Source organism: Rhinoderma darwinii, chromosome 3 (assembly GCF_050947455.1).
Source record: "Rhinoderma darwinii isolate aRhiDar2 chromosome 3, aRhiDar2.hap1, whole genome shotgun sequence".
Classification (NCBI taxonomy): Eukaryota; Metazoa; Chordata; class Amphibia; order Anura; family Rhinodermatidae; genus Rhinoderma; species Rhinoderma darwinii.
In genome coordinates, this window is record NC_134689.1 from 59,592,813 (window position 1) to 59,615,850 (window position 23,038).

Sequence of the window (23,038 nt, forward strand, 5' to 3'; positions counted from 1 at the left end):
CTGATTTCATCCAGTTAATGGATAATCCAGAGAAATTTCCAAATTGTTTTATGACGTCCATAACGATCTGAGGCGTAGTTTCCGTTTCTGCCATATATAGCAGAATGCCATCTGCATAGAGGGCTATGCATTTTTCTACCGTTCCATATCTTAGGCCCTGTATTTGCCCATGTTAACGCACTGCACATGCTAATGGCTCCACTGACAGGGCAAAGAGTAGTGGCGAGAGCGGGCAGACCTGTCTTGTTCTTCTAGCTAGTGAGAACTGCCTTGACAAAGCCCCAATTGCAATTATACTAGTAGTCGGGGTCAAATACAACACTTGTATCCATTTTATGTAGTTAGGGCCAAATCAAAATTTTTACAAGATAGTCCACAGATAACCCCACTCAAAACTATCAAACACTTTTGCTGCATCCAGCGTTAATATTGCTCTTCCAATTGGGTTATCTGGGACTATCTGCAAATTAAAAATTAACTGTATAAGGTTTACAGCTACTGATCTGAGGGTATGAATCTCAATTAGACCCCATGTTCCACTGAGCTCACCACCTTAGTTAACCTATGCGCCAGTACTTTTGCTAATATTTTTATATCGGAGGTTAGTACATCCTTCTCTTCTTTTGGCAAAATCACTATTATCGCTTCATAGAAAAAGTTTGGTGACCTCCCTCTTTCAAAACTATTGTAAAGGATCTGCCAGACACAACTTCTGTGTCGACGCCCATAGGTAATCAGTCTGCACCTGCTTCTATGTCTGTGAGACTGACTCCATCTTCCACCACCCAGGATGGCAGGCTTAGGAGTGGGAGAGCCTATCAAAGCCTGGCCAGATGGAGCTAGCTCCCGCCCTCTGTCTATTTATATCTGCCTTTACTGTTCCTCCTTTGCTTGTGATTCTTCTCTGCTGGTTTCCTGGCCCTGCTGCATCTTCTTGAACTACTGATCCTCTGCTTGTGATTGACCTTGGCTTTACTCACCACTCTTCTGCTCTGTGTTTTTGTACCTCGCTCATCTCCTGGTTTGACTCGGCTCGTTCACTTCGCTTGTTGCTCACAGTGTCCCCGTGGGCAACTTCCCCATTTCCCTGTCTTCTTTGTACCCTTGTCTTTTTGTCTGTAGTGCACCTATTGAGTGTAGGGACCGTCGCCCAGTTGTACCCCGTCACCTAGGGCGGGTCGTTGCAAGTAGGCAGGGACTGAGTGGCGGGTAGATTAGGGCTCACCTGTCTGTCTCCCTACCCCGACATTACAACTATCTGTTGATTTGTACAATAGTTGTGGTAAAATCTCCTCCCCATAAACCTTATATATTTCTACCGGGAGTCCATCCGACCGCGGAGCTTTTCAATGAGATAGACTCCTCTAGTCCAAGTGGGGGCAGTTGTATACCTCCCAAGTATTTCTCTAGCTGTTGTGACGTATATTGCACTTTAGATGAATACAGGTTAGCTTAAAACCTTTCAAATACCTGCAAAATATGTCCCATGTCTGTCTCTGTAACTGTGCACCTCCCAGTCATCTCTCTCATCATAGTTGGTGGTATATCAGATAAATTAGACAGTTGTTCTAAAGTCCTTTTCAAGGAAACACTGGAATAAGGGGGAGGAATATATACAACCACCAGTATGCATTCCCAATGGTACAGAGTGCAGTGTACTCCCACACAACGTCCCTCTCCATCTGTAAAGGAGGAATGACATACAAATGGAAGAGCTCTATGTATCACGAGGCTCACCCCCCTGGAGTAAATCGTATGATATAAGTGGAAACTATGTCCAATCTATACTCTCTGCATTAGCAATACTGAATCCCTTGTCATATGTGTCTCCTATAACCCTATCACCATAGCAGATTGTTGTTTGATACATTCATATATCATGTGGCTTTCTAGCCTCCCACATTCCCCGGACATTCCAGGACATACATTTAAGAGATCCCATCATAAACAAGTACGTACATATTCACATTTAGGACTCCAGTATATTTCCCTGAGAAATTAGGCTGTGCAACGTTCCCTCCCTCCTCTCCCCTCCGTAAAACTCAGGGCGACCTATACTGTCCCCACTAGCAAATGCAAGTGTATTTTCGCAATTACACAATGTATACATTTTTTACATCTGTACCGGAACTTTTGCGTACATATCCCTTCCTGCTATGGCAGTTACTCCCGCTGCCATGATCAAATTATTAATATATCCCGCTAAACCATTGTACAAAACAATTGAGAACAATTAACGTCATCCATCCGCTAGATTGTCAGTCTTCTAAAAGGAGAAAAAACACATGGATAATAGCCACGATAAGCAATACAAGAAATGTCAGTCTTGACTAAAGCCTCACTGTATCGGCGTATTCTTTAAAGCCTAACTCCGCAGAAGTCCTCACTCTCCCTCGGATCCTGTCCAGCCATCTCACGGCCTCTCTGCTTGTCTCGAAGAATGAGGTAGTCCCTATTGCAAGCACCCAAAGTTTCGCTGGGTGTATCATGGAGAATTGGATGTTCAAGGCCCTGAGGCACCTCTTGACATCCAGGAATTACAATCTTTTCCTCTGTACTTTCATAGTAAAGTCTGGAAAAAATGATACTCTCCATTAATGGAAATATCCTGACGTTCGTAGTATCCGATCCCTGTCCTTATAGTGTGGGATCTTGATGAGTATCGGTCTCGGTGAACGTCCCAGAGAACCCGGTCTAATAGGTCGTGTGGGCCCTCTCAACTGCAGAGAGGGTTCAGTTCCTCTTGGCCAAATGTGTCAATCAACCATTTCTCAAAAAAAAAGTCCGGGTTAGTGCCCTCCTCTTTCTCCAGCACACCCACTAGGCAGACATTATTACAGCAATATCTGACACTATTCCCTCAACTGCTGTGGTGCGTTCTGCAACTCTCTGTAAGTCATTTCTAAATAGGACAATGTCCTCTTTCAGACACCCAATCTGACATGTCAGTGTAGAAAGTGCAGATGAATTCTGTTTCACTGCTGTTAGTATCTCCGCTAGAGTAGGTTCTAGTTTGCGTCCCCTCTTAGGGCTCTGTGACCCGCCATCTTGAGACATTCCTTTTGTGGGCCCGTTTACATCCTCCTCACTCACCATGTTGTCTTCCAACATTGAATATCGTGAATCAAACAAGGGGCTGTCAGCATTCCCTCCTGTAGATGGTTTCAGTTTATACAACGCAGAGCCCCCTGCATATGCGGGCGAATCTCTCCAGCCTCTCTGCTGTATCTGTCTGGATACCTCTGTTCCGGCTCTCCTTCTCCCCAGCGCCGTCTTGTACTCCGGTCTCGCCGACAGTGTTTTCTGCTTCTTAGACAAGTCATCACGGTGATGCACACTGTCTGAGTCTCCAAGCCTTACAGTCACTGTGGGTATGGTACCTGCCTGGCTCAGTGGAGTTTGCGATGTAAATCAGGATGTGCACAGCGGGAGCTCCTGCCACACACGTCCACCTACATTCACACCTAGGCCATGCCTCTGACTGCCTTGGTCTTAGTCGTGCTCTCCTCCCATCTGTCCAAAGCTGTTTTTAATTAAAGTGGAATAAAGCTGTTTCCTACGTACCTTGAATGTATAAGCCCAAGAGAGAGGCGAGTTCCCTATTGTACAGGTAGAACAATATGCAGCAAAAATTAACCATATATACGGTGCTGCTAAACATGAAATCAAGGGAGTTTGAGTTAATGATAGATATAAATTTAATAATAATAATAAGTCTATGCATTTCAACGATGGACCAGTGTCTTCCTCCAGCCATACATAAAACAAACAGTGATGCGCCTTAAGTACACTGAGATATTTGAAAAAGAACTGCCAATGTATAGGGGTCAAAGAGCGGCCATAATGTCATTGCAAGATGAAAACAATATAAATAGCTGTTCAACCGTCACATTGATAGAGCAAAACATCAAAAGTAGTAGACAAATATTTGCATGAAATGAATACAACCAAAAGTAAATAAAATCTCAAAGATATAAGTGCCAGAAATTGGGAAGATAATAGTGCGTACAAACTTCATAGCGCTATTAGAGCGCGATAAAAAAAATATACTATATAATATACATAACCGTTATAATGGTATTGAAACAATGCCACATTACTCACAACCCGGAATGAAAAGATCCAAAAACAGAAGAGCGACAATCCTCCGCTGGCTGCTCGTGTACACAGGCGATGCCTACGTAGCGTCCCTGCAGTCAAGGCAACCAAAGAGGCTATGGAAGTTGAGAGAGGACAAAAACAGCTGCAAGACTGGTAAGTAGCATAAGATTTATCAGAATATATATAATTTTTTTTAAGGTAGTTAAAGCGCAACTGACATATGGATCATAGTAATAAGATGACCATCAAAAAAAGTACATTGCCATTTTCAACTAAAACACATTTCAAATCTGATCTGTGGATGTAAATAGTTACATTGATTTTAGAAGTGCTCACTACCCTCCTTGGATAAAAAAAATATACAGTTTGGCCAATTTAGAATGGTGAGGAAGAATTGCTCATCCCCAAAAAACTTTAGAACTGAATGTAATATCCTGGAAAAATTTGATTAAAGGGGCCCATTATAAAGCATCAAACCTGACGCAAGATTTTTTAACATCCTTTAATACTGGGAATAAATCTGTTAGATCTATTGTATTTGAACATTGGCACGTTCTCAAGAATGACCCGTTTTTAAAAGACCAATTACCTGATAGGCCAAATATCACTTTTAGATGGTCACTGTCCCTGAGGAATATCCTCTCCCCGAGTAGAGTACGTAATCCAGAACCATCTATTCCTAAAATGTTCCCAAGATTACATGGTTCTTTTAAATGTGGTCACTCACGATGTTTGTGTTGTGTAAAAATGACACACAGGAAGGATACCTATACCTCTTCTGTGACCACTAAATCCTTCCCAATTAAATCCTTTCTTAATTGTGGAAGTGATTTTGTAGTTTATCTCCTTGAATTTTCTTGAAACCTGCAATATATAGGTAGGACCACTCCGCTCTTACGTACCAGAATTAACAAACACAGGTTTAATGTTAATAAAGGTGTTCCTTAAGCACAATGTCTCACATCACTTGACTTCCACTCATAACTGCCAATTTGATATAATTACTATTACTCCTATTGAACAAATCTCTCCTGACACTCCGAATAGATTTAATAAACTTAAACAACGTGAGAATTATTGGATTTTTAAGCTCACCGCTCTATATCTAGGAGGTCTGAATGATATTTTGGAATCTTTGCATGATTAATGAGTCAATCCCCCAATCAATGAATGAATGAATCAATCAATCCCGTTTGTTATGGATGCATTGTACACCACTTACCAGAATCATACTCTGTATTTGCACACTTATCAATTTAAATTTTATCTTGGAGCAATTCTATTTTATTTTTTATTATATTATTCTGGCTTTCTTGATTTTAGATCTGTTGCTTTTAATTTGATGTTTAGGCTACGTTGCTATATGCTAATCTATATACCTATTTTTCATATCACTTGCTGCTGCAATGTACTTTTTTTTATGGCCACCTTATTACTATGATCCATATGTCAGTTACGCCTTAACTATCTTCAAAAATAATTTGTTTATTTTTATGACTCTATATACTGATAATTCTTATGCTGTCATGGTAGTTGGGAAATAGGGTTTTCTGCCAGTTGGCATCCATTTAGTATATATGTTGTTATAGTGCCCGCCAACTACCAGGGTCTTTTCTCTCTTATTGTGATTGAAGTTAAGCATGCAGGGTCATTTTTGCGTTTCCATAGCGTATTGACAAGGTGGGACTGTAAAGACTTGCTACCACACAAATGCATCTCAATATCCACCCAGTGTTTGTCCCCAGGTTTTTGCCACCAGTGAGATAGTTGGTCACAAATACAAGCCCTGTAATAGTCTCTAATATTAGGTACTCCAATGCCTCCAACCTTCCAATGCTTAGTTAGAAGTGTCGCTACTATACGGGGGCATTTATTGTTCTATATGCATTATATGGTCCTGTATGAAGAAGGAATGTTGGATGTGGATCGGTAGGGCCCTAAAGAGATACAGCATTTTGGGTAGAAGTAACATTTTATATGCTGCCACTCAAACTAGTATATAATTAATTTGGAATATTTTGAAATATCTTCACGTAGGACCTCCAACATGGGAGGGAAATTAGTTTGGTACGTTTTGGTGGAAGGGAAGGTCAAATGAATGCCTAGGTAAGAGATTTCTTCACTGTGCCAATCCAATACAAATTTATCCTTCAACAAGGAAAGTAGTTTCGGGAGAACATGTGTAGGTAGAATCTGGGATTTGTCCCTATTCAATCTGTAATATGAAACTTGACTGTATTGCTCCAGCACGTCAAAGGTTGCAGCGAGAGAGATGAGGGGATTCGTGCACACCATCCTGACATCATGGGCGAACAATGCCACCTTATGTATGGACCCTCCCACCCTGACTCCAGATATATCGGTGTTACTGCGTAGCAATTCCACAAGTGGTTCAATGGATAAAATAAAAAATATCGGGGAGGGGGCATCCCTGTCTATTACCGTTGCTGATATCTAAGGCGTCCGACAGGGTGCCGTTTACATAGACTCTAGCGGCTGGGTTGGAGTATAGAGCATGGATTGCGGAATATATTGAGCCCCCGAATCCAAATTTTGCAAGGACAGAAAACGTATATTCCCAGTTAATCCTGTCTAACTCCTTCTCAGCGCCCAGGAAAGGAATGTGCTGAGAGAAAGGGATTTTTTAGTTATCTGCAATAGTAGTCTTCTGGTGTTGTCTGGAGCTTGTCTACCTTGAGTCTACCAATCCTATAAGCATCATGAGGACTCATCCTAGTCCTAGGTGATCTAAGAGCAGTATGCATTAAGGTGAGCACATTACAACAACACATATAGAAAACAACTTTACAGAAAAATTTTAACTAACATTACCGCACCGTGGTGCTGTGGTATCAAATTGAACCAATATTTCGGGGAAAAATAACTGAAGTTCCCGTACGGAACAATACTTGGTACTCGGTACTCACTCAAAAGTAATATAAGAAAAGTAGTGAAGAATCAGGTGTTGCCGACTACATTCCAGTCTTTGTTCAGGCGGCATAATGAGGATCCAGCCCTGGGAGTGAATGTCAAATTTGACACTTGTATATTCCAGCTCTTAGTGGGTTAATTCCTTCTTCAGGAAAGGAAACAACATGGATAGCACCTGCATGATTAATCAAAAGCTTAGTAGGGAATCCCAATCTATATTCAATCACATATTTGCGTAGTGGAGCAGTAATAGCTGCCAGGTCCCATCTGGCTCGAAGAGTCGCAGCTGATAGGTCCGCGAAGAGCTTAATGTTGGCATACGGTGCTGGAAGTGGTTGATATTTCCTTGCCTTTTCCATAAGGCAGTCTTTGGTGGTGAAAAAGGTATAACGGTCTTGAACATTTCTGGCTATTGAGTCCGGAAGTTTCTTGGGCTTAGGGACCCTATGAGCTCTATCAATACTGAGTTCATAATCTGCACAAGACAGAAGCATACCCTAGGTAAATTGCTGCAGATAGGATTTGAGATCTGCGTTAGGAATATTTTCCGGTATCCCTCTGAATTTGATGTTGTTTCTCCGATTCCTGTCTTCATAGTCCACCATTTTGGCCTGCAGCTTGGAGAATTTGTCCTCCAGAGTTATGCGAGTCCACCACTGCATTATGAGCTGATGCAAAGGAGTCCATTTTTTTTCTTCCACATGGGAGACCCTGTCCCCAGATCTGAAATTGTTGCTTGAAACGGCAATATAATTTTAGAGAAGTCCTTGTGGAGGGATCTTCTTAAAGAGGCTCTGTCACCACATTATAAGTGACCTATCTTGTACATAATGTGATCGGCGCTGTAATGTAGATTACAGTAGTGGTTTTTATTTAGAAAAACTATATTTTCACCAAGTTATGACCTATTTTAGCTTATGCGAAGGACTTTCTTAATAGACAACTGGGCGTGTTTTTACTTTTGACCAAGTGGGCGTTGTGGAGAGAAGTGTATGACGCTGACCAATCTGCGTCATACACTTCTACCCATTCATTTACTCTGCACATAGTGATCCTGCGTTGTTCACTATGTTCAGCCACATGCTCACACATTAACTTTACTGAAGTATCTTGACAGTAAATAGACATCGCGTCCAACCAGGACGGGATGTCTATTCACAATCCCGACACTTCGGTAACGTTTGTGTGGGATTTACAGCACAGCAACTGTAAACTCGCGAGATCTCGCTGCAAATGACAGCACAGCGTGATCTCGATGTGCTGTGTGAGTAAGTCACACACAAACGTTACCGAAGTGTCGGGATTGTGAATAGACATCCTGGTTGGACGCGTTGTCTATTTGCTGTCAAGACACTTCAGGAACGTTAATGTGTGTGTATGTGGCTGCACATAGTGAACAACGCAGGATCACTATGTGCAGAGTAAATAAATGGGGAGAAGTGTATGACACTGATTGGTCAGCGTCATACACTTCTCTCCACAGCGCCCAATTGGTCAAAAGTAAACACGCCCAGTTGTCTATTAAGAAAGTCATTAGAATAAAGCTAAAATAGGTCATAACTTGGTGAAAATAGATTGTTTTTCTAAATAAAAAACACTTCTATTATCTACATTACAGCGCCAATCCCATTATGTACAAGATAGGCCACTTATAATGTGGTGACAGAGCCTCTTTAATGCAAGAAGCATTGCCTTGAGAGTGGATTCAGACACCATCTTGTCTGACATCTGGAACGTGGAGAAAGTGTTCAGTATATACGGAGATACGGTATTATCAGCCGTATCATTGCGTACAGAAAGTCTCTGCCGCTGTTTCACTGGGCTTGTGACTGGTGATTTTGGGCCACTAGGAGTTGAGGCAGGAGACACATCTGCCGCTATGAATTGTGGGCCCGTGCGAAGGTGATATCAGCTTCTTCCCACCCCCCCCCCCCCCCCCGTTTGGGCAGATGCAGATCAGCCACACCATCGGAGGATGTCTGTCAGGGTGAGCTCCACTCTCTCTGTTCAGGAAGAATTGGCTAATCTGAGGGTAGTGGGCGTTTCATATAAATGCTTTGGCATACCGGTAAGGCCGTTCGTGCTCCTCTGGGATGAAGAAGGGCGTTCCCGCCCTGTGCAGCGTGTGATGGAGAGTCGGCGGCGCCATCTTTGGTCCCACCGTCTGAAAATAAAAAATGTTTCAGAGGTCTGGTGGACCCAGATTTCTGGGCCTTTTTCCTGCCCACCTCGTTAGACAGAACTCGTCAGGGAGATAGTTTGGCCGCTAGCAGTCGCTTTGAAGTAGCTGGGCTAGCTCCGATGTACCAGAGCACAGAGCTTATGCAGCCACTAAGTCTGCGGTCCAAACCCTGTCCCCCTCCCTTTCCCATTTTTCTTCTAAAGTAAGATAAAAAATAAATGAAACAAAATTGGTAGTTATTTTGGTCACCTCCGCTCTTAAAAAAATGTTTAATAAAAAGTAATCAAAATTTATGTAACAAAAAATGGTACCAATAAAAACTACAGCTCATCCCGCTAAAAATAAGCCCTCACACCTCTCAATCGACAAAAGAAAACAAAAAACTTATGGCTCTCAGAATGCGGTAAAACAAAACATTTTTTTTTTTTTTTAACAAATAGTTTCTTCTTTGTAAAAGTAGTAAATGATAAAAAAAAAACGATATCGTTTTGGTTTCGCTGTAATCGTATTGAGTCGCAGCATAAAGTTAAGTTGTCATTTTTAACGCACGGTGAAAGCAGTAAAAACGAAACCCAAAAAGCCATGGAGGAATTGCAGTTTTTTCCAATGGCATCCAACAGAGAATTTTTTTTATTTCCCAGTACATTATATGGTACTTTAAATAGTGCCAATAGAAACTACTAAGCTCTCACACCACTCCATTGATGGAAAAAATAAATAAGTTATGGCTGTGGGAGTGAAAAACAAAAACGAAAAAAGGTTTTGTCCTGAAAGGGATAAATGAATCCATAAATTCAATGTTTGCATGTATTTTAGCAACAGCAGAGTGCTGCTTCTACTCTGTGTTTGTTTGCTAGAGGTACTGGCAGTGAAAAGTCTTGTGTCGTTGTACTATTGGCTCTACAGCAAACCATCTGAAAAAAGGCATGCATAGGACTCTTCCTGGCAACGTATCCAGTGGCATCACAATATATGCAAATGTCCAAACTATTGACCTGTAACTTTGCATGGAATCTACTACTTGATCTGAATATGGCAAATAGATTAGAGGGCATGGACCTTTCCAACTTTCTGAATATGTTGTTAAATATTTCCACAATATTGCTGTTTGTTTTAAAACATATTCCTTTTTTAAATAGGAAGCAGAAGTTACCTTGCAAAATAGAAATGAACAGTTAACTTTGCTGCAAACTAAATCGGACCTCGTGGACTCAACAACAAGGGCATTGGAAGACAGGTGAGAATTGTTTAGGATCACATAAAATTCTTTTTTTTTTTTTTACATATTTTAAATTGACTTTTCTTTAAAAAAAATATATATATATATATATTTACATTTTATCCTTTATACATAGAAGCTGTATAGTTTTGTGAAAACTGCGGCCATCGGTTCAGCTGAACTGGCAGCTCGATTGCGTGTACTTTGTGTCTCTGACACACAGAATACCAATCACATCTAAGTAGATGTGCTCATTATTAGCTCGATCCTGTATGTCAGAGATGCAAGAAGTCGAGCCGTCAGTTCAGCTAAACTGATGGCCGCGGCTTTGACTGAACTATACAGCTTCTATGTATAAAGTATACATAGAACCTGTATCTTAAAAAGTTAAAACATTTTAAAATAAAAGTAAATTCAATCGTTGTTAGAAATCACATGATTCATTTAAAAAAAAAAATCCTTTCAAATGTCTACATAGCCCTTAAAGGAACAGTGTCATCACAAATTATTTTTTTATATGTTAAAGATGTTAGTGCTTTATTAAAAACGTTTATATTTATTTGTGTGTTTGTGTTTTACTTTTTCTTATTTTTACACTTTTTCTTCCCTATGGGGGCTGCCATTTTTTGTTCCATTTCTGTATGTGTCGATTAACGACACATACAGACATGGAATACGGCAGCCACAGTCCCATAGGGACTGTGAACGGCTCCCGTCCCATTCACTTGTGTGTACGGCGTCTGTGTGGGAACTGCGCATGCGCCGCTCCCACACAGTCCAATTTGAAATTGGCGCCGTCCGGCGCCATTTTCCTGTGGACCGGAAGTCGCGGCCGGACAGTAATATTACTACTTCCGGTCGCGGCTTCCGGACTTGTGCACTTGCACCAGCGGCAGCAGACGGAGCGGACGGGCCGGAGGGAGCTGCGGCGGCAGGAGCAGGTAAGAGATTTAAATGTATGTTCCGTGTTTGTGTGTGTTTACTACTGTATGTAAACCTACTACACTGTGTGTTAGCTCAAAAAATGGCGACACACAGTGTAGGAGGTTACACCGTTCAAACCCCTCGTTTATCCCGGCACTAGCCAGGATAAAGGAGGGGGGATGCTGAGAGCTCACTAGAGCGAGGGCTTTTCACCCAATGTTGCAATGCTGCAATTTTGGGAATAGCTCCATCTAGTGACCAGAATTGGGTAATATTATAAATTAGAATTAATTTATAATATTTCCTGACTAGTGAAAAAAATAAAAAAAATTTGAACAATGTTTAATCACCCACACACTACATGTTTATTTTTTTTAAAAAAAACATGTTTTTCTGGCAACACATTGCCTTTAAGTGTCGTCATTACTTTTTATAATTTTTTTTATATAAAGAATTACAAGGAACTTTACACTAGTTTAAACATTAATCATTTTGCAGGATAACCTGGCAACTTGGAGTTTGACCCTAGGAGATAATATTCTTCCTGTCTGCAAGAGGGACAAAGGTTTTCCCTGGAGGAATGTCCTTGATCTGCAGCGGAGTAAAAGCTATTATGCGTGAGGGGTCAATGATGTACTGTAGATCCTCTTTATGGTCGGTTGTTTTAAATAGGCGGGATAGAGCGTCTACCTTGACATTTTTGTCCCTTGAACGGAAAAGTAGTTGAATAAATCTGGTAAAGAAAAGCGACCACCTGGCTTGATATGGGTTTAATTAATTTAATCAATCGTTGTTGTGATCTGTGTAAATGGCAACTGGGTGTGCCAAACCTTCCAACAGATGTCCAACAGATGTCTCCACACTTCTACAGCCATCTTGATGGCTAGAAGCTCATGATTAGAGATGAGCGAACCGGGACAACCGAACCCGGTTTCAGTCCGAACATCAGGAAAAGTTCGGTTTGCAGCGAATCCGAACTTCACCGGGTTCGGCCGAACCCGTTTTGACCGAACCCGGCTACATTTTGGCGCCTGCCACATGTTAGATGTAAAATGGAGGATTTCACAAGATCACCTGACATCAGGCTACCCCATAATGCCTTGCAAACGGCTCTCCCAGCCAATCGGGAGGCTGCATAGGGGCGGGCTCAAGCCTGCAATAAAAATCTATGCACGGAGCTCAGCGGCCATTTTACAGACAGGAGCTGTAGGGATAGCATCTCTGTGCAGTTAGGGAAATCTTTAGGAATCTAAAAGCCAGGAATCCAGCAATCGAAGGGGCTCATCCACTACTCACTACTCAGCCAGTGTGTGAATACGCTTTTATAAGGGGCTTATCCCTGTTGCATCCAACTTGCAATACAGGCAGGCTTTGTAGTAGTAATACAAGGGCCAGCATTCCCTTAGTGCACCGCGGCGTGGCTGAGAGAAATTCTCATTCATTGCCATTTGCCAAGCCAGTGTCAGTGTGAATACGCTTTTAGAAGGGGCTCATCCCCGGCCGTTAACATAACGAAATAACAATCCAACTTGCAATACAGGCAGCCTTTGTAGTAGTAGTAGTACTACAAGGCCCAGCATTCCCTGAGTGCACCGCGGAGTGGCTGATAGAAATTCTCATTCATTGCCATTTGCCAAGCCAGTGTCAGTGTGAATACACTTTTAGAAGGGGCTCATCCCCGGCCGTTAACATAACGAAATAACAATTCAACTTGCAATACAGGCAGCCTAGTAGTACTACAAGGCCCAGCATTCCCTGAGTGCACCACGGCGTGGCTGATAGAAATTCTCATTCATTGCCATTTGCCAAGCCAGTGTCAGTGTGAATACGCTTTTAGAAGGGGCTCATCCCCGGCCGTTAACATAACGAAATAACAATCCAACTTGCAATACAGGCAGCCTCGTAGTACTACAAGGCCCAGCATTCCCTGAGTGCACCGCTGCGTGGCTGATAGAAATTCTCATTCATTGCCATTTGCCAAGCCAGTGTCAGTGTGAATACGCTTTTAGAAGGGGCTCATCCCCCGGGTTTTGATTCAACTTGCTGCACTCCAGCAGTGAAATGTCTGGTAAAAAAAAGGTTGTGAAAGGACGGGGCAGAGGAAAAAACACCCATGCCGTGTCCTCTTCCAGTCCAAATGTTGGATCTGTTGGTGCCAGACCCAGTACCAGCATTTGTGGCACAAGACATGTGCCCAGTTCCACTAGTAACAGCAGCCATGTGCCTGCTGGTAGTAGTAGCAGCAGTATCAGCAAGCCAGACTTGTCCATCTCCTCCGGTGGGCGGGTTACTTTAGACAATACGGCCATTGTGGACTGGTTGGCTGGCTCGCGGTCATCTCAGCAGGAAGACTCTGACGATCTGGCTTCAAGCCAGGTTTCGTTGGATTCCAGATCCTCTACAGTTCCTTGGCACAGTGACAGTAGTAATATAGGTATTTCTAGCGTTTCCATTCCATCATCTATGTCTTCACTCCCCCTTCCTAGCGGGAAGCCATCTTTCCTGAGAGTCCTAAGAGACATCTCCTCGGGTGCGAAGGAAGATACTGAACAACATAGTGATGATGATTTGTTTTCTGCGTGTCAGCCAACGGAGTGTGTTGCGGCGGTGGTGGAGGTGGAAGCGGTGTCCGAGACGCATAGCTGCGGTAGTGGGGGTGTTGGTGGTGGTAGCCGTGGTGGCAGACACAGTAATGAGGAGGGGCATGGAGCCCGCCATGATGTCACATCACATTCACAACGCAGTGACAGAAGTGGCAGGGATGATGAGGAAGGCTATGATGTTGTTTTAGACAGGACGTGGGAACCAGGTGACGAGGTGATGACGGCGTCAGAGAAGGAGGGTAGTAGTGGCGGCACTGGCCGTGATCAACAGCCAAGCTGAGGTAGGGGCAGAAGTCAATCTGCAAAACGTTGCAGCGGTAGGGTCAGCTCAGGAGCCGGTGATGGTGACACTGATACTGGTGTAGGCTCCCGAAAAAGGAAATCGCACGCTGGCTGTCTCCTCTGAAACTCACACTGGGCAATGTTGTCTCTGATAACGGGAAGAACGTTGTGGCTGCACTGCGTCTAGGTCACCTGACACACGCTCCTTGCATGGCACATGTGATCAATCTGGTCATAACACGTTTCTTAAAGTCATATGTTGGTTTTAAGGGTCTGCTGGCCATGTCCAGGAGGGTTTGCATTCGCTTTAGACGTTCGTATGCATTTAAGCACGCCCTCCTGGACTTGCAGCGTCAAAACAATCTCCCAGAACACAGCCTGATTTGCGACGTTCCAACACGCTGGAATTCCACCCTGCACATGTTGGACCGTCTGTATGAACAGCGGAAAGCCGTGAATGATTTCCTGATGCAGCAGACGGGCAGCGTTTGGAGCCAGTGTAATTTCGAGCTCAGGCACTGGCAGCTGGTTAGAGACGCATGTCGCGTTTTGAGGCTCTTTGAAGAGGCCACACGATTTGTGAGCCGTGACGCTAGCGGAATGAACGATGTTATGCCGCTGATATTCATTATGGAGCAAACGCTCACAGCGATGATTCAGCAAAGGATGGTGGAAGGATCACATCTGGCTATGGATGTTGAGGAGGAGGAGGAGGAGGAGGAAACAGGACCTGAAGAGGAGCTGGATTTGGAGATGGAATCACAGGAAGGGATAGGGGACGAGGCAGCCGCACAACATGACAGTGATGGTGGTGATGACGACTTTGACGACGACCTTGATGATGGACAATCATTGCAGTATGGGGCGGAGATGGTACCAACCGGGCCCTCTGAAACGCTGGCCAGGATGGCGAGCTGTATGCTTCGTTACTTGCGCGCTGACTGTCGTCGTATTGTTAGCATGAAGCAAAGAGATGAGTACTGGATAGCCACACTTTTAGACCCTCGGTATAAAGCCAGAATGGGGGAGTTTTTTGCGCCTTCCGAGAGGGAGGCAAAATTGGCTTATTATCGAGAGAAGCTATGCAGCCAGCTTGTCACGGCTTTTAAACGGCAAACACCTGCTGCAAGCATGTCTGACCGGGGGGCCACTCTCCGCTCCCCACTGTCTCATCGTTCCACCGCCTCTGGCAGAGCTACCTCTGCAATAGGCGGCAGCAGCAGCCAATTCAGTTTGGAAAATATGATGACAACATTTTTACATCCAATACCCCGACCTGACACACATCGTTGTCACCAAAGGGATGTTCACCATCACCAGGTGCAGCACCTAAACAACCAGGTTCACTCGTACCTGGACTGTGCCCTTTCTCCGTCAGAAATGCTGATCCCAGACCCCATGGACTTCTGGGTCAGCAGATTGGATCATTGGCAAGAACTGGCCCAGTTTGCCATGGGTGTACTGTCTTGTCCACCCTCCAGTGTAGCGTCAGAGAGGGTATTCAGCGCGGCAGGGGGCTTCATCACCCCTAAGCGAACAAGATTGTCCGCCAACAGCTTGGAAAATCTCACGTTTCTGAAAATGAATCAAGCGTTGATCGGTGAGGATTTTAAAACCCCTGTGCCTGATGCCACTGATTAGATCTGACATTGCTGCTGCCGCTGCCGCCTGCTACTACCGCCTGCTACTTCCGCCTGCTACTACGGGATTCTGTCCTGTCCACTCTTTTTTTAATGTGCCGCTGTTGGTGCTGCTACTACTTCTACCACCAATCCACCCCCAGTGCCGTCTGCTACAAGCAGGCCTGCCCCACCACAGGGCTTTGTCCTGTGACTGTCGTCCAGTCTCTTTTTTTTTTAATGTGCTGCTACTACTACTACCAGTCTACCACCCTTGCTGTCTGTGTTGGCTACCTCTACTACCACCAATACACCTCCCACTGCCGTCTGCTACAAGCAGGCCTGAGGCCTGCCCCACCACAGGGCTTTGTCCTGTGACTCGTCCAGTCTCTTTTTTTTTTAATGTGCTGCTACTACTACTACCAGTCTACCACCCTTGCTGTCTGTGTTGGCTACCTCTACTACCACCAATACACCTCCATCTGCCCTTCTGCTACAAGCAGGCCTGAGGCCTGCCTCACCACAGGGCTTTGTCCTGTGACTGTCCAGTCTCTTTTTTTAATGTGCTGCTGCTACTACTACTACCACCCTTGCTGTCTGTTGGCTACCTCTACTACCACCAATACACCTCCACTGCCGTCTGCTACAAGCAGGCCTGCCCCACCACAGGGCTTTGTCCTGTGACTGTCCAGTCTCTTTTTTTAATGTGCTGCTGCTACTACTACTACCACCCTTGCTGTCCGTTGGCTACCTCTACTACCACCAATCCACCTCCACTGCCGTCTGCTACAAGCAGGCCTGAGGCTTGCCCCACCACAGGGCTTTGTCCTGTGACTGTCCAGTCTCTTTTTTTTTATGTGCTGCTGCTGCTACTACTACTACTACTACTACTACCCTTGCTGTCTGTTGGCTACCTCTACTACCACCAATACACTTCCACTGCCGTCTGCTACAAGCAGGCCTGCCCCACCACAGGGCTTTGTCCTGAGACTGTCCAGTCTCTTTTTTTAATGTGCTGCTGCTACTACTACTACTACTACCACCCTTGCTGTCCGTTGGCTACCTCTACTACCACCAATACACCTCCACTGCCGTCTGCTACAAGCAGGCCTGAGGCCTGCCCCACCACAGGGCTTTGTCCTGTGACTATCCAGTCTCTTTTTTTAATGTGCTGCTGCTGCTACTACTACTACTACTACTACCACCCTTGCTGTCTGTTGGCTACCTCTACTACCACCAATACACTTCCACTGCCGTCTGCTACAAGCAGGCCTGCCCCACCACAGGGCTTTGTCCTGAGACTGTCCAGTCTCTTTTTTTAATGTGCTGCTGCTACTACTACTACTACCACCCTTTCTGTCCGTTGGCTACCTCTACTACCACCAATACACCTCCACTGCCGTCTGCTACAAGCAGGCCTGGAGGGCTTGTGAAAAGCCATTGCTTGTTGCTTTTACATCCATGTATGGATGAACCCCGGCAGGCATCTGCCAATAAAAAGGGTAAATTTTTGGAGGGCTTGCACTCAAAAGCCATTTCTTGTTGCTTTTACATTACATCCATGTATGGATGAACCCCGGCAGGCATCTGCCAATAAAAAGGGTAAATTTTTGGAGGGCTTGTGAAAAGCCATTGCTGTTGCTTTTACATACATGTATGGATGAACCCTGGCAGGCATCTGCCAGTAAAAAGGGTCAATTTTTGGAGGGCTTGTGAAAAGCCATTGCTTGTTGCTTTTACATCCATGTATGGATGAACCCCGGCAGGCATCTGCCAATAAAAAGGGTAAATTTTTGGAGGGCTTGCACTCAAAAGCCATTGCTTGTTGCTTTTACATCCATGTATGGATGAACCCCGGCAGGCATCTGCCAATAAAAAGGGTCAATTTTTGGAGGGCTTGCACTCAAAAGCCATTGCTTGTTGCTTTTACATCCATGTATGGATGAACCCCGGCAGGCATCTGCCAATAAAAAGGGTCAATTTTTGGAGGGCTTGTGAAAAGCCATTGCTTGTTGCTTTTACATCCATGTATGGATGAACCCTGGCAGGCATCTGCCAATAAAAAGGGTAAATTTTTGGAGGGCTTGCACTCAAAAGCCATTGCTTGTTGCTTTTACATCCATGTATGGATGAACCCTGGCAGGCATCTGCCAATAAAAAGGGTACATTTTTGGAGGGCTTGTGAAAAGCCTTTGCTTGTTGCTTTTACATCCATGTATGGATGAACCCCGGCAGGCATCTGCCAATAAAAAGGGTAAATTTTTGGAGGGCTTGTGAAAAGCCATTGCTTGTTGCTTTTACATTACATCCATGTATGGATGAACCCCGGCATTCATCTGCCAATAAAAAGGGTACATTTTTGGGGGGCTTGTGAAAAGCCATTGATGTTGCTTTTACATCCATGTATGGATGAACCCTGGCAGGCATCTGCCAATAAAAAGGGTAAATTTTTGGATGGCTTGTGAAAAGCCATTGCTTCTTCTTTTACCACCTTATATGTATGAACCCTGGCAGGCATCTGCCGCCAAAAATGGTTAATTTTTGTACCTTTTTTAACAATGCATTAAGCATACAACATGCACAAGTGCAGTGGTTTCTGTTAGTTATCACCGTGTCCCATCCGTTTTCCTATAGCCATACATGTTGGCGTAACTGTGACACTAACTTTGCCTTAAAGACCGCTCAAAAGTACTTGTATACACTCATGGGTGACCTAAGAGTGTAATACAGGGCTTCTAGGGCTTTTAAACAGTGTTATACACGATTTTTAGGGGCTTTCTTGTATTACAGGTTCGGTCAGAACTAGTTCGGTCCGAATCCAACTTTTTCATGATATTCGGCGAAACTGCCGAACCGAACTTTTCATAAGTTCGCACATCTCTACTCATGATCTCCAATAGAGTAGTTCCTCTCCGCTGTCGATAAGAGTTTCAGAAAAAAGCCAGAGGAGACAGCTTTTCCCTTAGAGTTTCTTTGGAAGAAGTGTGCTCCAGCACCAATGGAAGAACGACATGTGACGGGATACATCTGGATTGTGTAGAAAGAAGGCAGAAGTGAAGGACCTCTTAAGAGCAGAGAATGCAAATTCCGCTTTTTTGCCTTTTTGGTGAGGGCAGAGATGGGAGCGGTGAGGGAGGAAAAGATAGCACGCAGATCTTGAGGGCAAGGCCAATCTAGAAGGGATTTTACTTTCTCTGGATTCATCTGAAGTCCATAATCGGAAACAGTATAGCCCAGTAAAGGCAAGGAATTTTTTTCAAAGATGCATTTCTCCAATTTAGTGTAGAGGTTGTTCCCCTTTAACCGCAACAGGACTTGGCAAACATGCTTCTGGTGTGTCATCAGATCAGGTGAGTAGATCAAGATGTCATCCAGATAAACCACCATGCAGACATACAATAGATCCCGGAATAGATCGTTCATGAATTCCTGTAGCACAGCTAGAGCATTACACAAGCCGAAGGGCATCACAAGATATTCATAGTGGCCATCTCAGGTGTTGAATGCGGTTTTCCACTCGTCACCCTTGCATATACCGATCAAGTTATAAGCCCCACGGAGATCAAGCTTAGTGAAAATCTAAGCTCCACGAATAAAAAAAGCTCAGAGATAAGCGGAAGGGGTACTTGATTTTGACAGTGATCTTATTTAGACCACAATAGTCAATGCAGGGCCAGAGGGATCCATCCTTTTTCCCTACAAAGAAAAATCTGGCTTCGGCTGGAGACGTTGACTTCCTAATAAACCCACTTTAGATGTTTTCCTTGACATTCACCCCCATTATCTGGGTCTCGGGCAGAGAGAGTGGACACAACCATCCACGAGGAGGTGAAGTCCTAGGAAACCACTTTATTGCAAAGATGTATGGGCGACTCAGAGGCAAGGTCTCAGCCGCCTTCTTGCTGAACACGTCTGTATAGCAGGCATATTGCGGAGGTAGACCAGGGAGTGACTGAGGCACCGGAGATTGAACAGGATGAACCTGAACAGACAGTGGTGTAGACATTTAGATTCCCACTAGAGAATTTTGCCGGTATTCAAGTCGAGGGCAGGAGCGTGTTGGCAAAGCCATGGTAGTACTGGCAGGATTGGATTGATAACCTTAGGCAGCACATAGAAGGTTATTTGTTCAGAGTATAGAACACCCACTTGAAACCTCAAAGGTACTGTGATGGAGAGAATTGGATCTGGCAATGGTTGACCATTCACGGAATCTACTGCCTTGGGTGTCTCCAGAGGAGTCATGGGCAAGTGGAGATGGTTTATCAAGGCCTGATGAATGAAGTTTGCAGCCGCTCCAGGATCCAGATAAGCAGAAACAGAATGTGATTCTTCACCAGAGGTAATTGTTACAGAAATAGGGAGTTTAGGAGAGTTTTGCAGAAGGCATTGGTCCACCTAGTGTAGTCTTTACGATCAACCCTAGGTGCTGGAGTTTCCCGGCTACTGGGGACATTGGCACACATAATGACCCTTGCAGCCACATTACATACATAAGTTAGTAGAACGTCTGCGCTGTTGCTCCTGGTCAGACAGTCGACTCTGTCCACCTGCAAAGGTTATTCAGGGATGACAGCAGAAGAAGGTAGCAGGGGTCTCTAAAAATTAGGTGCTAGTCTGTAGGACCTCCTTTCTCGAAGAACCTCCTGGGGGCACTCGCGGAAGCTCATGCATGTAGCCAGAAGTATCGGAGCATCCAGAGTAGAAGGGAGATCACGACTCACCAGTTCATCTTTGACTCTACTGGCTAATCCCTGCCAGAAGGTTGCCACGTTGTTCCAAGAGATCTCTGCTGCCAAAGTACGGAACTGTATAGCAAAGCAACAGCTGAAGACGTGTGTGGCCCGGCTCCTCAAAGACGTTATGGAAGGTATCCAGGTGTCCAAGAGCTGTAGACTAGTGGAATCTTGTCCTTCACATTCCCAAAGGGGATTCGCCCATGCCAAGGCCCTGCTAGACAACAGGGAGACTATGAAGGCTATTTATGTCTGGTCTGATGGAAACAGATGGGAATGCAATTTAAAGTGGATTTGACATTGATTGAGGAAGCCTCGACAGGTTTTGGAGTCCCTATCATACCGAGGTGGAAGTGGCAATTGAATTCTGGCTCTGGAGCTGACTGGAACTATGGCTGGCTGAGGTGCAGATGGAGCTACAGCTTGTGGAGCTTCTGGAACAGGAACAGAAGCGATGTCCAGGCGACTGGAGATTGTATTATCAGCGAATCCTTTCCTAATCGGAGGTCTCGCATAGCATATTGCATAACCTGCACCACTGTCCTGGGTTTGCCAGTTGGGTCCATGGCCTGAGCAAACAGTCACATCCACTGGAAAAGTGGACCCACTGGGCTAAACCGCCATAACGGAGTAGCTGCAGGCCAGACAAGTATCGGACAGTCACTGGTCGATGGTACCTTGATGGCAGTCTGGTGCCGGATTACTGGAGGTATTCTTGTTCTGGATAGCTGGGAGCAGGATTGTGTTGGATTACTGGAAGCTGGCTTGTGCTGTATTAGTGGAAGCTGCCTTGTGCTGGATTATCGGAAGCAGAGCTGGACACGGACCCTGGACTCGCCACAGACCCTGCATTCGTCACGGACCCTCTAGTCGACACAGACTCTGGACTCAGGATACAGGACTGGACAACGTGTACTGGATAGTCACGGACACAGATTTCAGGGAACTGCATGCGGAAGCTACGCAGACTTACTCTGGGTTATAACTAACATTGCTCGGGCACTGAGGAAGCGGGAAGAGTTCCTTAAATAGTCCAGGGTGTGCTGGGATTGGCTGGGGATACTACTCCCGGTGTACATACTGGCCCTTTAAGAACTGGGACAAGCTTGCATGCACCCTATGGGCATAGGGCAGGGAAGGTGCAGAGCTCAGTGCGTACCGGCCTCCCTGTGCAGAGAGACGCTGGCGATGAGGCCAAGTAAGCTGGAGGGAGTGAGACCCACGGCCACCGTCGCTACAGGTGTAAAGCATCTGTAGAGTATTGTTGGGCCGCTGCCTTCCTGTTGGCGTACATACTGTGTGGTTCCCCTTCACAAAGACTGTGAAATTTGTGATAATCAGATTGAAATTCCTATACCATTCATTGGCAAGTTAAATTGGACGCGTTTTAATGACATTAGTCGCATTGTGGCCTTTTTTTACTCATCATCTTATTTAATGGCTTTAATATAGTGTATTTTTAATGTTTTATACTAAAGTAATGAACTGAAAAAAAAATTATATACCAATATTCTAATATTGTTGAATGGGCAGATTGGTGAAACAAAGGTATCTTGTTATGAGGCACTAAGTTACCTCATAACAGACTTGAATAGAAGTTACAGATGCAGGGACTAGAGGAGAATATATGGGCAAAAAAATCCCCAAACCCAGCAATTAGCTGTTAATAGTATAAGTTATCAGCAAAGTACAAGAAGTTTGTAAATTGGTGCCAATCCGTTTTAATTGTTTTATTAATGTGTTTTTCCAGTTTGGACAACCCTTTACACAATCACTGGTCCCCAGACAATGAGCTTATCAGAGGGTGTACTATTGCTGGGACTCCACACAATAAGCTTCTATAGCTTTGTTAAAGAGACTTTGTCACCACATTATAAGTGCCCTATTTCCTACACTCCTCTGTACAATGCCCACTTGGTCTAAAGTAAAAACACGCCCACTTGGGCATTAAGAAACAAATTAGCATAAAGCTAAAATTGCTCCTAACGTGGTAAAAATAAATAGTTTTTCTAAATAAAAAGCACTGCTGTCACCTACATTACAGCGCCAATCTCCTTATGTAGGCGATGGGGTACTTATAATGTGGTGACAGAGCCTCTTTAAACACTTGGCAAGTGCTCATTTGAAGCATTACGCAGCAGCCATCAAAATCAGTCAACCTTATAATGCACAGATGAGGCAGGTCCTTTAGAGGGAGATTCATTCTTTATACCAGTTCTCCAATGGTTTAAAGAGGGGGACACAAGCGGTGGACTCCCCTTATTACATCCTTATTCCTTGATAAGGCATATGGAAAGGAATGATAAAATTCTGGCTGCCTACTTCCACCACCACATTATGTAGTTTAATGGACATGTAGGAGGTGTGGCAAGAGGCAAATTATTGAGTATTTTAGTTCTCTCTTGCGTTGTATCAGAGGTGTATTCTGCAGCGAAGAGTGC

General features: G+C 44.4%; 1 protein-coding gene across 6 annotated transcripts in view; it reads left to right on the plus strand.

The window, feature by feature from the left end:
* Window positions 1–23,038, plus strand: part of LOC142748947 (RUN and FYVE domain-containing protein 1-like) — a 543,301-nt gene that overhangs the window by 413,501 nt on the left and 106,762 nt on the right. For all 6 annotated transcript variants that reach the window (XM_075856376.1, XM_075856372.1, XM_075856375.1 and 3 more), the window contains one exon: window positions 10,354–10,451. In XM_075856376.1, the coding sequence (XP_075712491.1) occupies window positions 10,354–10,451 (98 nt within the window). The remainder of the gene's footprint in view (window positions 1–10,353; window positions 10,452–23,038) is intronic.